The sequence below is a fragment of the Thermobia domestica genome, chromosome 7 (genome assembly GCF_964235325.1).
Source record: "Thermobia domestica chromosome 7, izTheDome1.hap1.1, whole genome shotgun sequence".
NCBI classification, from domain to species: Eukaryota; Metazoa; Arthropoda; class Insecta; order Zygentoma; family Lepismatidae; genus Thermobia; species Thermobia domestica.
This window is the reverse complement of record NC_137460.1, coordinates 71,201,347-71,219,248: the sequence shown is the minus strand read 5'-3', so window position 1 is coordinate 71,219,248 and position 17,902 is coordinate 71,201,347. Positions and strand designations below refer to the sequence as shown.

General features: G+C 34.1%; 1 protein-coding gene across 1 annotated transcript in view; it reads right to left on the bottom strand.

Moving 5' to 3' along the window:
* The window catches only part of SCaMC (Short Calcium-binding Mitochondrial Carrier), a 229,036-nt gene that overhangs the window by 14,293 nt on the left and 196,841 nt on the right, over positions 1–17,902 (bottom strand). The window contains exons 5-6 of the mRNA XM_081764835.1: positions 6,397–6,555; positions 639–896 (exon numbers count right to left, since the gene is read on the bottom strand). Coding sequence (XP_081620961.1) covers positions 639–896; positions 6,397–6,555 — 417 coding nt within the window. The remainder of the gene's footprint in view (positions 1–638; positions 897–6,396; positions 6,556–17,902) is intronic.

The following is a 17,902-nucleotide window of genomic DNA, read 5'->3' as shown; positions in this document are numbered from 1 at the left end:
TCTTATCTTTATCTATGCTGATCTCACAAAGATAGTGTATTAGCCATTTAAATATCATAGTTCCACTACGAAAAACCTAACATCTTGAGAAAATTATATCTATTCAAAATGAAATGAAATTTTTAAGTTTTACGCCCCACGGTTATGCCGGCTAGGCTAAAGGAGACAGTGATGATGAGAAATGAATGAAATGGCGTAATGAAGAAAGTGGGAGGAAACGAAAAAACCCACGCACACAGTCTTTGTCCACCACAAAGCTCACTTGGCGCGAGCTGGTATCCAACCAAGGATCCCATGCACCAGAGGTGAACGCTCTACCACTGAGCCACCGCGGCCCCCACTTTCTATTCAATATTAGCTGTAGTATAATATTTAGTATAAAGTTTAATATCAAAGCATTAAAGGCTAGCCTTTTCATTACTTACCTAAAACTTATCAAACCCCTATTTTTTACCTAACCAAAATGCTTGGAAAAAGGTAGCCCTACTGACCACCGAAAAATTCAGCAAAAGCATACAAAGAAAAAAAATATGGTTTTGAAAAAGGAAATTACGAATTCTGAATAAGAATGTGTCCCTTGCATAACATTTTAAATATATAAACAAACTAGTTTGATTTATAAAGAGAAACTAACTTACCTCTAATGGATAGATAACAGTCTGACTAAATCCACCAGCTACAGATCCAGCAACGAACCTCTCGTATATACTCAGATCTCTTGTACTATTGCCACGAATAATTCTCTTTGCTTGTTCATACGCCATGAACTTCAAAGCGGACTCGGGAGCGATTTTCAATACGTTTATCCCATTGCCTCGCCATAGACTCATGTAGCCACCTTCTTGAAGCATATTGAAGAAGCATTTCTTTATGGAATAGTTTTTGGAACCGTGAACCTGAAATAAACAATAATATATGTAAGAAATAACAGAAGCAATATATGATCAATGATGATACTGATTTACCGATTATATTGATTGGATGACATAAGGTGCAAGTTTAGAAAACCAGGCGCACAATAATACAAATCCAATTTGATACATAAGGCCTACATATTTTGGCTTTAAATATATCTATTCGGTGTAAATTGGAATCTTTGAACTTGATAACGAAGTTGTTATAATTTGTTTCTAATTCATCCAAGCATCTTAAATCAGAACTACTGGCAGGCAAAAATAAAAGTACCAACATTAAACAACAGTTTCGCGCTCTACAGTGTAGAACTGCAATAGACTTCCAAATTATGCCAATTCAATACCGAAACTTAAAGTAGTACAACTACTTGAATAAAGGAATAAGACTGAAGATGGAACATTACACATCAAAAAGGTCATTACTTGAATTCTATTACTACTTTTGGTTTATGCACATTAATACTGAAACCGGAAGTGCTAATTGATTTATATCAGAGCTGAAACGAAAATTCTTGTGGTACTGAATCCACATGAAAAAACTGTTTGTCGCTATCTATTTCCGATTTATTCATTATGCGATCAAGGTTGCGACCGGAAAACATAAATTTTTTCAACATTTTCGATTTGAACAGAGAGAAAAAGAAAAGTTAAGACGAAAATCATTCTTGGGACCCGGATAAATATTATTATTATTAATAATAATAATAATAATAATATAAAACACTTTTCGATCTCTCTCACCGTTTCTGCTTTATAAAAGTAAGTTTTGGAATCAAAAGTACTAGTAGATTTCAACCATTTCCGGTTTTGGTAAACTTGCGGTGGTGGTTGATATGTTCCTCTTAAGACGCTTCTATGGCGATCAACGTTAAGACTGGAAACAGTGTTTCTACCACTTTCGGTTTGAATAAAAGGTTAATGGAAGAAATTAAGCTTACTCGCGGGGCACTGAATCGATTGAAAGAAATCTCTTCTTAATATATTTTACCATTTTTCCTGTGGATATCACTATTGAAACCAGAATTGTAAATTTGAACCACTTCCGCTTTTGGTAAAGTGTTGTAGATACTCATAATATGCTGGTCTTGAGACGCTGAATCGTTTCTAGCTATCTGCTATAGTTTTCATTCTATGGGGATAAACGTTGAAACTTGTGAATCACTTTTGCTTTAAATTGAGGGTTTATAGAGGGAATGGAACCTATTCTTGGGATGTTCAATAGTCTCCGAAAAAATCGCTTCTTGACTTTGCCATTACCATTTTACCATTTTTGCTCTGATACCTGTCGACAGATAAGATGGACGGACATAGCCGTTAGTTTGGGGATTTAAAATGACACTAAGCCACCATCGCGACTTGGCACCCGAAATTTTTCGAACCCTGAATATTGAAGCTGTTTATTTATTTTTATAAGGTGTGTTCAAGGGCGCCCATGTTGTGGTTTCCAAGGGGGGGAAGCAAGAAAAAGCGACATTTCAAATATAGTTTCAAATTTTGCTCTAACTATTCTAAAAATTCTATTGGGTTTCCGATATTCCGAAGTACAATTTTCTCTAAGGGGGGGAGGGGCGAGCGCCCCACCTTGCGGCCCCTGATGGGCGCCCTTGGGTGTGATCAATGTAATGAGAACATTTATCAATCATATTGTTAATAGTCTTTTCGTTTTCTTTCAAACGAACAAAATACTGATTAAAAATGTAATACAAATAATATCTGGCACATGTTTGTTACAGAAACAACTTTTAATTACACCTACAATGTTTGTATGAAGTTCAATGTTGAAATAATTATAGGAGCCCGCTTGTCGATCGCTAAAAGCAGCAGACAGGTTGCTGAAATTACAAAGTTGAACTTCACAGAAGCATTTAAAGACGAATGAATCAGGTGACTTGTTCCTTTTAAAACAGTTATTTTTATGAAGTACATATGCTTGATCAATAATAATAAAAAAAAATCATTTCTAAAAGGGTCCTGCATTACCAATTTTAATATCGCATATTCGCTTGTCAGCGCCAATTTTGGTGTTCAATTAAGGAAGAGACTCTACACACCTTAAAAATTGTTATTTTACAACCCAATTAAAACCTGAAACCCCTTTCTAATGCTATCCCCTCAGTTTTGATTCTCTCCCCCAAAAAGTTAGTTTGTGGTAACTAAACTGTTTAAAATATTGTTATTTTATGGTTGATAAGTATGACTGTTGAAGAGATAAAGATTATCGTTTTCTCTCGAAATCAAGGACTGTTATAACCTTGGAAGTTTTAAGCTAACATCACACGGTTATTCCCCACGGACTTAAAAGTTAGATCATAGATTGTCAGTCAATGCAATCATCAGAAGCGGGTAAATCCCGATAAAACTCCTAAAACATGATGCTATGCTATTTACTTCCGTATCATGGCTTAATTCGAAGCAAGAGAGCTTCAATGCTATGACACTGACATATTGTATTCTTTATTGACAAAAAATTCAATACAAGAATATTTAATCTTCTTTCCTCTCGTAAGTATGCAAACAGTGCAATGAATATCTACTATGCTTTGTACATATTCACATTTAGAATCCTTGAGATTTGACATTTCAATGACGCTACAGTAGAACTAAATTCAATGAGGAAAGCGGGAGCAAAAACTACATGAATTGCAGATAAAGCAGATATTGTATCTGCATCGTATTCAATGATCAAGTCACGTTTTACTATCTATATGTATACACAAATATGACGTTTCAGGTATGGATACTAGGAATTACGTAAATGTTTTATTTCTTTGTTCTATGAGGAAATATGACATGTAATACGCTAGAAGGAAAATATAAAATGTAATATGCAGAGGGTAACTATAGTTTATAATAAGTGTTTTCTTGGGTCGATGATCATTCCCACTAACAGCTATTGTATACCTTCAGAATCATGAAATCAACGTCCGCTTACAGGGTGTTTCAAAATGAATAACGGGATTTTAAGGTTTTGTAGTATTTATCACATTTAACGTACAATTATAAACCATAATTAATACATAATACATTCGTAATACATCAAATGAAAGAATACTCAAACGGTTTTTGCTTCAAGTGTTCAATATGAGCACCATTTGTCACAAGGCACACATCGAGTCGATAGGCGAGCAAGGCAGGCCTATACACTTTCCGCCGGGATATGGCACAAAACACATTTAATTTAGAATAGTCTTATTACAACTGCACCATCTCGTGGGGATTTACTGCTCCCCAGATGCGAACATTATGAATGTTCATATCGCCACTTAGGTGAAATGTCGATTCATCACTGAGGACGACACGATCCAGAAAATCTTCATCGTCATGCAGCAGCACTCCATTTGCAGAGTTAGCACGTAAACCATAGTCTGTATAGCTTGTAGCAATTGCAAACGATAAGGGCGTATTTGTAAGCGACTCCTTAAAATTCTACACACAGACGGTGTGTAGAACTACAGATTTAGTCTGAAATTGTAACTACCAATCTGCATTGTAACTACAGATTTAGTCTGAAAAAATGTAGAACACCAGAAGCTTTCTACTCACTAGTCACATCTTTGCTACTAGTGCTTTTTAACAGCAGACAGAGGAAACAGTGCATGTACATGCGTGTGTACAAAACTGCCAGAGTTACTCTTGCATTTGATGTATTATTTATAATTGTATGTTAATTGTAATATTTAATACAAAGCCTTAAAAACCCAAATTCATTTTGAAACACCCTGTATTGTAAGAAATGCTCTAATACTTTCAAGGTTGTAAAATAGTTGCCTATCTAATAAGAAATCCTTTACCTACGTATAAATTAGTAACTCCTATGCTCTAAAGGAAATTAAAAAGAATTTCAACAACTGGCATGAGAGAAAAAATATATCAATAACATTCTGCAGTCATTAATGGCCTAAACAAAGCAAGAGTGGCTAACCACACTTCACTTGTTTCATTACAAATCATAATAGATTCATATTATAATAAATACAATCAATCATAGGTTCTGTTGAAAGCAACTTCCTTAAATGTAGAAACTTTGGTTTCTTTTTCTTTTCTTTCCCCACTCCTACCCTTTCTGCTGGTCTAGTGGCTAGCGCGTGCGCTTTTGGTATAGGTAGTAATGGGCTGAATTTCCAACAGGAGAGTAGTTAAAAATTGAAAGAACGTAGTTATTCGGATTTCACCTTAAACTATGGATCCACGTCTCATACAGACTCGGTGCTTAAAAGAAGGGGTTAAATTCCAAAGTTGGGCGTCCGTTTCCAGTGAAATTTTTAAAATTTACAGGAAATATATGGATAATTTGATCGTTTGTGTGCTTTATAATATATAAGAGTCTCGAAAAATCTGTTTATTTGTTATATATAAGCGGTTATAAACATGGGAGTATATGGCGAGCGGAGGGAACTACTTGGCGCAAGGTAACCGAACAGTTGCATTGTGGGAAAGAAACTAGCATTTATGTTACCAATATGGCGAATGTACAAGGGCAATGAACTAGCAGTTTTAACATTTGTGAAGAAATACATTGATAACGAGCAAAATCTTTTAAAAGTTTGTGAAGAGCACGGATTAATGAACCTAATAACAAATTGCAGAAAGTGTGGAAAGGAGATAACAGTGAAAAAACTTGACGAAAGCGGACGCCCAACTTCGGAATATATGCCAAAAGAAGTGCTGAACTTCAATATGCAAACAACTTACTGAATGAAATAATAGGATGCATATTAAAAATAAAACAGTTTGATAGACCTACTCACACTTAACACCCCGCTCCCAATAAAGATTTAAAAAATAAATATTTTATTTCTGAGAACATTAATTCAGCTCTACAGTGATAATTTGGAATCGGAACTTAATCCAATTCAGAACCCAGTTTATGTTGCAATAAATTATTTTTCTTCAGAATTCTTAATTAATCCGTTCCTGGATTCCAAGAACTAGAATTTTGAAAATGACACAGAAAAAAAAAAAGATTGAATTTTAACGCAAAATATTAATAAGTAATGTTTTAATAAAAATGTACATTAATAAAACTAAAAATATAAAAATAGTAGCGAAAAATCACACGAGATACGACGTATGGGCGGCCCGAGTGGAGGGAAAGGGTTACGCACAAATTCACACGAGGATGTACTGGGCGTTCAGATTCCGGAAGCAATATTGTACTTCAAAAATAAAAATATTTCCAGCAACTTCGCGTGTGCCACTGCCATGGATTAACCACTCTTGTTCGAAATGTAACAACTCTGGTGGTACAGTTCATAAAGGACTATGGTCAAGCAGATGACGCACGTCCAATGTTGCTTAGATCACCATATTGAGTACCCATTGGAGCATACTGCTTCTTAGTTCCAGGAGTTTCCCCGGCTCCAGTCACCAAGATGCTGAATTAATCTCGAGAATCCTACTCCATCGGGAACCGAACCGAAGGACCAGGCGTGCCAAAGGCAAACAATTGAATGCCAAATATAAATATTTTCGTGCCACTAACCTGTAGGAAAACCTTCAACCTGTCTAGAGGTGCTGTACACGTTCTCGAGACAGCTCCAGCAAATCCACCAGCAACTAAATGTCTCCACCACATTCCTGTGTTCATCTCAGCCTGGGTGAAGTCGTCCGGAACGTTCATGTCTTCTCCGATATCGAGATACTGAAAGGAAAAGAAAAAAATGCATATTGAGTATGTAAAAAAAATACAGTTAACCTAATGTTTACATTCAACAAACTTCGCTTCAGAATAAGTAAGTTATTATGTAATACTTGAATAAATTATGAAGTCACCAGGAAAAACACATTCAGTTTTATTTTAAAAACCTAACTCCCGATCTGCCGATAGCATATTGTGGGTCTGTGCAGAAAATATTCAAAGTAATAAAGACTGTGCCCTTTTACTACAACACTAAAACAGAAAGACAGACGATATTTTTTTAAAGATGACTGTGGAGAACAAATTTGAAATAATCGCAGTTTGTAAATTTGAAACTGGCTATAAAAGGGTATTAAGGTCCATCAATAAAACACTGAAAATAAACATTGCCCTCGTATTAATTTCATTATACATTTTGCAACAGTGAAAATTAATGCAAGGGCATATAAGAATAGTATTGACTTGTAGTATCCACTTACAAAATAAAATATAAAAGAAAGACTTAAAAGAACACATTCAAAAGAAAAGTTCAATAATTAAAGAAAAGTAATTTATTATTCACAAAATATGATTTAAGCAAACTAATTTTTAAGTTGTAGTAACTAACCCACCTTAATTTCCACATGTAGTTGTGGTCTATCTGGCCTATGCAATACTTCCGGATCATTTTGGTGTATCTCCTTCTCCGAACAATATTTACCACCAGAATATGTAAATACCATTTACGGGTGAGCTAATTTTCTTCACACACGTATCACTCATAAAATATATTGCAAATTCGCTATTCATTTGTTTTCAGGATAGGATACATTTTATAATGTTCGACACTTTGTAGCTACGCCTATTCCTAATGTTTAAAATACATTAATTAACTTATTACAAGATGGACTTTGAAATTTTGCTTTATTTAGTTAATTGTTTGTGCATGTGGGTGACATTGGGTGCAAGTGAGTGTGAAGTCGTTGTCCCAGGTATTTAGCACAGCACAAACTGCACCTTGCAAGGTCCACTTGAAACTATGGACACAGAGAAACGATAGATTACATAAATAACCAAGCTCGAAGCTAGGAGGTGGCCAAGGGGCCACCCCTGAAGGTCAAGTTACATCTCCCAAAGTAATTTCTGCCCCTCCCCCCCCCCCCATCTGTTTTCGGTCCGTATTTATACATTATGATCTTGTCTTGAGTAAAACTTCACCTTCAGACAACTCTTATTCATAAACATGTTTTGAGAATTTCTTAGCGAAAATATATTTTGGTTACTACTGCTATTCCTGTCTTGTAGAAAATATGGGATCATTCCTACTGTAAACTTTGATTACGAATGAGCGATATCAAAAATATCGTTTCCATCAAGAAAACCTATTTCTCACTGAAAACCTATTTCTCAAAATATTTCCTGACGAAGATTATGAAATAATAATTCACTTTAAGACAAATTGAGAAAATTTTTCAGTAAATGATTATGAATACGGCTCTCAATATTCTGGATATAGCTTGAGTAATCATACCACTGTAACGTACGTAAGGTCAGTTCGGAGCTTAAAGATATTATGGAAAAATACATGTTTACTATATTATGATATAAGTAGGTGCTGGTCCAGTTTAGGCACACCACACCGACAAATTTACAGAATAAAATTCAATACTCTGTATAGAAAGACGTTTATAAGGAACAAACTTCTGTAGGCGGCAGAATTAAATAGTAACACAACTGTATTTTATGTTTACAATTGTCGAGTTGCTAGTGTAAAATCATTACAAGTCCCCAGTAGCCGAAGGTTAGTTAAAAATAAATATGTTCAAAATCTTGTTTCGAAACAATAAATTAGGAAAACTATGGGGGTTTAAACAGTGATGACACTCAAGGGTTGTAAGGAGGAAGCGAGTGTCCCTCTCGGTGACTAAGTCTGTCCCAACACACGTAAATAATGTATGTTAATACAAAAATACCCATTTCGATTTACACAAATAGCTGCTGGCCCAACCCCCAATAATTCCTGTTCCCTCGGCTTGCTCCCCAGAAATTAAAACTGTCGTCACTGGACAAATACCAATATAATTTTAAAATGCATTTAACTAATGAAACTATGTTTATAGAATACTAACAGAATGGCTGTTCTTCGCATGGAAAGAACAACGTTTATGGAAAATATATTTGAAAGATATACAGAATCCCAGTCCTCAGTCCTTAAGAAAGAAACGAATAACAAAAATTAAGGATCCTGCTGTCTCTTCCCTATAGTTCCCTAGAAGTATGCCAAGGTAACGATGTGGATGTTTACAGGACAAACACACATACGTACTTTATGCAAAGACTTTGTATGTAACATCTTTTTGTATGTAGCTTCTATGTTCAAATGTACTTATCCAAATGCATTCCATAGTCCTAGTATCCGAAGTGTGCATGGCATACCAGTGTTGCCACATTCCTAGATCTCGAGTGGGATGAAAAATAGCACCAAATTGAAACACAAAGGGCTGAATTAATTATTTTATACCAGTGTAATACATGGTTCTATAACACGAAACTAAAAGGTAAACACCCCTCCCCTCTTCCAAACGTCAAAATCAAGAAAGTGTTCTTTTTAAAAACATCCAAATAAGAGGACCCCGAACAACCGTGGAAGTAGATGAAACTTTTCTCGCACGTGGGAAGGATAACCGAGGCCGCAAATAAGGGAAAGCAGTTATCTTCGATATGTACTGTAACGAAACCAAACGCCCCTCTATTTCAAAGTGACCAATAAACCAAAACTATATTATGCCATACCTCTATGAAAAGATATATGAAATGAAGAACAAATAAATCATCTCCAAATTCATGTGTAAACAGTACGTTATAATAAAATATTAACATATAAATTATTGCACCTTATTTTCGCTTATTTCACGACTGATGTAGGGTAATAAATTTTCAGGAGTCCAATACTCAGTTTGAGTAACGTCAGATATAGGAAAAGTTTTACTGATACTTTTGAAAATATGACAAGTATTAGTTAAATGGTGCTGAATTGGGTAAAATTGTACCAACTTTTTCACAAAAGGGGCTGAAAATGACAGCGTGGTACCAACGGGCCGATGAATGACGAAAAGGGCTGAATTTGGTACAACTGTACCAAGTGTGGCAACACTGACATTCCAGTGAAGAGACACTGATGAAGATTCCATTATAAAACTTCAAAATATACTGTATTTTATTACATAACAAAATTCTTACGATACTAGTGTTAATTTCTAATTTTTAATTACCAGATTCGAAATCCAGCTATAAAACTGATCACTAAACTACCGAAGAAAGTGGTAAGTGCATATATTCACATAGTACTTATAACAATTTAGTTCCGACGCGGAAGTCGATAATTCGATCCCAGACTTTATGTGGCTTGGGTTTGTGAATGGATAGCTAGTTACAAAAATGAAATAAAACATTAAATAGAGGAATATTTTCTTTCGCCAAATGAAATTTTAAATTAGTTTGGTTGCTTTGTATAAATAATCCTTATGTTAAGTTCGAAGCCGTTCAATATTGATAAAACGGGTTGCATGATATTTGCTTTGCCCTACTTCTTTTCGGACCTACAAAAATCAATACGAGGAAGTAATACTATTATCCCTTTCTTGGGTAGTTTAGTGATCAGTTCTGTAGCTGGATTTCGAATCTGGCAATTAAAAATTAGAAATTAACACTAATATCAAAGAATTTTATGTAATAAAATACAGTATATTTTGAAATTGTTTTATATAGTATTATATATTCATACAATATCACTAATTTAATGTAATTTGAATCGTCAGCAAAATCTATTTTGCTAAAACTAGTATTGCCCAGCAAACTTGAAAAATTTCTCGTCTCGTCTCGTCTCGCAAACGAGACACGATTTGCATTCTCAAATTCGAGACGAGATGAGGAATTTCTCGAGTTTCGTGAGCAACACTAGTTCACCCAATTCTTACATCTCAAACGCTGTTTTCATTATTTATAGTAAAGGAAAAAAAACTAAATTGATAAAAGTGATTTACGAACTCAATAGAGAGCATTTATCAATATATGCAAGTCATTACACAATATATTTCAATAATAAATATGGTTTAAATGTTGCTATATCACATTCATCGTGGACTTCTCGTGATGCAGAAGGATTCTGATAATTTTTAAATGAAATTACAAAATGAGACGAACAATTTCGGTGTGAGAAAAGGGGTTACGAGAATCGAGAATTCGACAAAAACTGACGACGAGAAAACATTATTTCTTATCTCGTGAGTAATATTCAATATACCTAACAATTCAATTCTATCTGGTTTTTCCTTCGATAATAATTGGAATATTTTTGATTCTTCGTACGCGTCATTCAGTTCCCATACTGAGCTGCTGATAAATCTCATTTAGAGCCTAGATTCTGAAAAGAGTAGATGAAAGTGAGCTTATGGGAAATAAGCTTTGCAAACCATACTGTATGACAATGCTCTGTAATTACTCACCTCCCTTTTAAAAATTTCAAAGTTTTTGCTACCGAAACAAGCTGTCGATTCATAGCATCTTTACTCAGGTTTCGAAATCATAACAGTGTAAGTAAGAGGGGGGGGGGGAGAGTTAAAAAAAATCTCTTCGCACTGGAATGCTTTTATATGAAGAATTAACATATTTGAACATTTATAAATTAAACTACATAAGATTAGGGATACCGTTAATTACTAGTTCAGCCATTAACTAGAACATGTAAAATATATGTTAATTGTATATTATTAATTGTTATTAATTTGCAAGCTTCTGGCAATGGTATCATTTTATTCAGTCCCAATAAGTTTTTAGTGTTGGGAAATATTCTTCTGAAAATATTAAGTGGAGAGAATTCCCCCATCCTCCCTAGAATTTCGCACTGTCTTTACTATTAAAAAGAAGTGTGTCCAAATAGCTTCATCATTGGTTGTACTTTTATGTTAAAAGTAATGTAATTTTCCTTATCAATACTGCAACCAAAGTAATTCCAAAATTACAACCACATATTCATTAATTTCATGAACAAACCGTTTCCATTGAACATATACGATTATCTATTTTCAATCAATCAGGATCTTTAAAAAAAATTTTGCAATTTATATTTTGCAATTTTCACAACTGATTACATAATTTTTGGTTCGATATGTTCCTCTAAAAATAAAATCATTTCAAACTAATACTTAGTGTAAAATATTGCACTAGTTGCATTGGAAGCTATATAAAAACTGCACTAAACTACCGTTACGCGAGAACCAATTATCTACATTCCAGTAAGCTTGTTTATTCTAATGACCTACTCTTCTAGCAAATAACTTTGAGGAAAAAGTAGTTTTGTGTCCACTGTTTCAACATCTCCCGGGAGAAAACCGGTAAATGTCCTTCACCTTCTGACAATCCAAACATTACTTTCGCTTTATACTATTGCTTCATTTTTATTTATTTTCATAATCAACATTTAACTGTAAAATCAAACAAGCGTTGAACATAAGCCAAATGACGGATTGTGTTTATTTTATATATATAGTTTGTTTATCTGCAGATGAAAAAAAAATCTTGTTTGAGAAACTTGTTACCAGGTATTGTCATGTCTTTCAACTAAAGAGCAATATACTTTTCTCCCAGCATTTCTGACTGTGAAAGATTATTCAAATGTATTTGCAACCTTGTAACTAAAGTGATCTCCCAAAAACTGATACTAGGCATGTTGTTATCAAAAACAAACAAGAAGCTTGTCCACAGTGCAGTCTGGATTTACAATTTTAAGATTGAACTGGGCTTGTAGGAAATTTGAACAAGAAGTATTTAATACAATGAGATCAATCTATTAATACTGAGAGTTTTATACGATCTGCTTTCCACACTTTTATAAAATTTACTAAATGTTGATTAAAATAATAATAATAATAATAATAATGGAGATATAACACCAGGGGGAAGCACAAGGGAAGGCCTGTGAGTAAATGTAAAAGTAGGTACTGCTTTTTGCAGGAAGACACCCCTATATCCAGGGGTGCCCATCCCCCCCAAAGCTGATGGCGCACTCCCCCCCAAAACTAATAATCTCCTCCTCAAAACTCAAGTCCTCTAAAAACAATTGCCCAGTGTAGCAGTAGTTTTTATAATACTAGTAATTGTTATTTTTGTTGTTGTTTTTATTTCCTATAGTAGTATTATAGAATGCTTGTAGTAGTAGTAGGGGCAGTAGTAATTATAAAAATGGCATTACTTTTATTAGTAGTCTTGGTAGTGTACAATACTAAATATGTTGTATAAGGGTATTGAAGGGTATAAAAACTTCTACACACTGTGTATGGCACAGGTATTCTTTTTTTTTACAATTAGTAGTATTATTTTTTCTTTACAAAATATTGATATAATTCCCTTGTACATGAAAAGTAAGACGCAAGTTACAAGTTATTGAGTTTGATACCAAAAGAAAATGTTATCCTCGAAATTAGCCTACAAAAACAAGTGATATCCAAAAAAAACATTCCTGTAAAAGAGCCAGGTACGAGTGGCCTTAAAAAGAATTGAAATCACAAAAATAGGTGCCAAGTTCTGGTGGACAACAGTTACAAACACTCACTGGCTCACTTCAAATTTAGATTTGAAACTTGGCTGTTGTCTGTATGGTTACCACTAGCTCACAATTATGTCAAACTACTTTATGATTTTCAACAAACAACATAGGTAAGTTTCAAATCTAAATTTGAAAGTGATTCCTTGAGTGTTCGTAACTGTTGTTCACCAGAACTTGGCGCTCATTTTTGTGATTTCACTTCTTTTTAAGGCCCCTCATACTTTTTTTTTTTTTTTTTTTTTTTACAGGAATGATTTTGTTGGATTAAATTATTACTGGTCGTGGTGGTGACATTAACCTACCCTTGATGTCCTTTATAGAGTAATAATTTTTTTCTTTGCTCACTCGACAAAGCAAATTTGTCTATAATATCGCTGTTGGGAATGCATTCTAAAATGTCTTTTCCGGAAGAAAGGACAAGCATATCGGAGAGCCATACATCTCCCATGCTGCTTCTTAGTCTATTTTTTACAATCTTTACTTTACTCATAATCCTCTCTGCTGGGCAACTCGTTGCTGGTAATGACAGAAGTATCTGGTATAATATTGTTAGGTATGGAAAAACAGACATATTCAACAAACACCTGTAAGGCCTAATGAATCCTTTCTTCACCCACTGATCCAGACTGATCCAGATATATCCACAAAGCGATAAACCGACCAGCCCATCCTTTCATATAGCAACTTGCGCGGTACTTCATTCAAGAGTTTTTAAGCAGGGGGTAGGGGGATTCATTCTCGAGATTTAAAAAAAAATCGCATCGTGTTCCAATGTTATTCTGACAACAGCAAAATTACTTATTCGACATTACAGTAAAATTCTTCCCCAATTTTTTTATTCCCCCTAATTTTTTTCTCGATGGCACAACTTGCGCCATTCATCCCTCCTGTGGGCGGCCCTTCTCTCTTAAAACGAACCAACCTTTCCTTTCATACGGCTACTTGCGCGGTACTTCATTCATCGAGTATCGAAGCAGGGGGTACGGGGGTTCACCCCGGAAAATTTTTGAAAATTAGCTTCTCAAAATCGTGTTTTAATGCTATTTCGACAGTAAAATTGCTAGTTCGAAAGTAGAGTAAAATCCCCCCCAAAATTTTTCTCAATGGCGCAGCTTGCGCCATACATCCCCCCTGTGGGCGGCCCTGCCTATATCACACTATCCAATCTTCCACAGTTCTAATTTTCTTATGATACAAACAGCGGCACAAATTTCTGCAAAACTTTTAGAAGTCAATTCAAGTTTGTTACATATTGTCTACCAGAACATCAATGACGATTTCAATACAAATACGGAGACCCAAGCAAACTACGGGAGAAGATAGCTGGACCCTTCGGTCCCCAGGATCGGCTCGTGTGCGTGTGAGAGAGATTTGTGCTGTATTCAAGACTCCAGCATAATTAAATGCAACCGAAAAAATTTACTAAAGACTTTGAAATTCGTACAGTTATTTTCATCTGCACAGTTTTGCCATACAAAACTTTCTACTTGTCCAAAACAATGTGATCAATTATCAGAAAAGATATTTGGTTTTAATATTTCTAGTACATTCCAGAAAGTTCTAACAAGGAAATGAAAGTAATTTACTCTCTGAGGTCATTATTTTGTCTAAGTGATTACTGAAGTGTAAACAAACTTTTAATCTAGATTTTGTTCAGGCAGTGTTGCTAAAGACTGCCTTTTAACTTCTATAAATGATAATCTAGATAAACTTTTTTATTATTATTATTATTTGATTACCAAGATGTTCAGAGAATGTTTATGTTTCACTGATGACCTCAACTGCTAAATTCTTTGTACACAAGATCTCGTGTCACTTCTTGATAACATCACCATGACACAAGTTCCTGTCAGAAACTCAGTTTACGTCAAGGAGAAACTGGATCTGCAGTGATAAACTTTGGTAGTAGTGACGAAACTGACATCTTCCAATGTGTTTATTATTCCACAAATTCGCAAAATACTGTGATCATAAACATAATATTGCGTTTTTCATTAGAATACAATCTTAATCCTATTCATTTTCGAAACAAAAACAGAGGGCAAGTATATGCTTTAATTTTGCCAATAATACTTGGCAACATTGCAATAGATCAAAATTATGATGCTACTGTTACGTATATCAGCAACCAGCATGACGAAACCTTTCCTCTCAGCTGATCAGCCTCGACAAATTTCGCCTGAGAACAGCGGCTTCCGAAGTTACCCGAATACATCTAAAGATAAATCTCGAAGGTGCGTGGAAAACTACAGACAGATACTGGCAGTTTAAAACCAATTTAACGCTTTATTTTGCTCCCACGAAAAGTTATTTTAAAAAATCATATACAGTAAAAATATTTTTGTTAACAACGATAGTTTTTTGATCTCATAATAGTACAACATGTGATGCATGGAAAGAGTTTCATGGTAATTAACTGTATCTGCCAGTCTCATATTAGTCTTTCGCTGAAGACTCTAATAAGGAGCATATAAAAACATTGAATACTCGGCAATCAGCTAACAATATGATGTGAAATAATAATAATAATAATAATAATAATAATAATAATAATAATAATAATAATAATAATAATAATAATAATAATAATAATAATAATAATAATAATAATAATAATAGTGCATCAAAAACTGAACTAATGTTACGAAAGGGGGGAAAATCCACGGCAAAAGTAAGAATCCCTCATTCTTTATTGATTTTAAATCCATACCTCGTTAAGATTCGAAAGCAAAGAAAATATGAATCAAACTTCATGAAAACCCTTATTTAATTTATTTATTTATTTATTTCTTGTTTTACGAAAATATTCTGGAACTTATTTTTCTAAAATCGGACAAAAAGGATAGATCATAATTGGTTGATAAGTAACCCTCAAAAAAACCTTACTGCACATTGTACCTAAATTAACAATTTTTGTGTGGTATACGGATAACTTATCAGGTACTCATGCAAACTTGGATGCTGTTCTATTTTATACACTTAATGTTGATAAACTTCAACATCAAACAATAGGGTTATTTCCGAAGGTTGGAGGAGTGGATAAAATTTACGGCTACCGTGAACAGAGACAGACGGACACAATACACAAATTTCGATTGAGCAGAAACATAGATCACTACGCTTTCTTCAACTACTGTTTATTTGTACAGTATGTACTTCTATTACAAATCAAGAAAAGAAACGAAACTAAAATATGAAACAATATATCAGAGATTTCATACTTGGCTAAAATTAGATTGCATAGTGTATTTATATAAATTGGAGTAGCTCACCAGAAAATGCCAGTAGCTTACTCCCAGATTTATAGAGGCCACTTTCGGATGTTACTATCTCTCTATTGAAGCTTTTTATTTGACACACAAAAGCCCCACTATGCTGTATTAACTCTTCTCTTAATGATGTATAAATGCCATAAAATAAAACAAAAAACCTTCCAGAAAGGCGAAAAAACCGGATCAGCGAGCAATTTATCGATTAACCTTGACCTTCCAAGAAAACAGAATCCTACGGCTGCACACCGTTAATCAATAATACCGTATGAGCTCACAGGCATAGATAAATTTATTCGAAAACAGTACCCACATCTCACGTTAGAAGGCAGCGAAATCAACTTAGGAAGCGTGACTGTGGATGTTAGAAAAAAAAACTGTCAAATGAAAATACTATATTTGAACATGGCTCGAATAAGCTTTTTAAATTTACGACTGCATTCTTGATTTGTTACAGAATGAAGTTTAAAGCGTTCGGTACGATGACCGAAATTGGAGTACTATTTACATTTTAAAAAAATTAGAACTTATAGCCCTCCTCGTTTGATTTAGTTGCTAACGAAAGCGCCTTTCGTACACGTGGTCCCGAGTTCGATTCCTGATGGGAAAGCATTAAAAACATTCAATGAATTACAGTGATTCTGATTCCGCCTTAAACTTGTAGGTTCACGCCCCCTATAGCCTCAGTGCAGAATAGGGACGCTAAAGAACAAAACAAATAATTTATAATAATGATAATTAGTGAATGATGTTAGATCATTTCAGGAAGAGTTCAACCATCTTTATCAAAACAAGAAATTATCTATACTATTTCAAGGTAATACCATGAATGAAGAAAGTTTTAATTTTAACAGCAATCCTCGTGTTTTACACTTCCCCACCCCCATTGATTTATACAGTGAATATTTATAAATTCAAAGAAATTCTGACCAACGCATATATTAACTAATAAATAATAGCGTTACAGTTTCGGCAAATGCACTTTGCCTTCATCAGACACATGATCTATTTTACACAAGGTTTATACAAGAAGTTCCAAAGCTAGAATGAGTGGTATTCAGATTGAATATTTATCTTTTCCTTCGAAATTAACTGAAATTTTGATGAGTTGATTTCACTTTTTTTCTGCAAATCTAAGTGCCCACTACTTCACTAATATTATATTTTCCTATATACAGTAAAACTTTTAATTTTTTTTTTTAAATTACGTAGTATTATATTAAATTTATATAGTGTATAATGCAAACTCATTTTCAGAAAGCAAAAAGATATATAGCTAAACTTGAAGAATAAATCTCACATCATTAACATTCCAGTTTATTTCTAAGAAAACAGAAAACTGTGTGTTTTAAAAATAAGATTACGTAGGCATTCTATTAATGCTTAATAGAATGCTAATATTAATGCTTAATATCCTATATCGAGCTATTGCGTTCGTATATCAAGCAGCTTTCCATAATGACATATTGCATACGGCTTTTCTCAACTGATCTTTTAT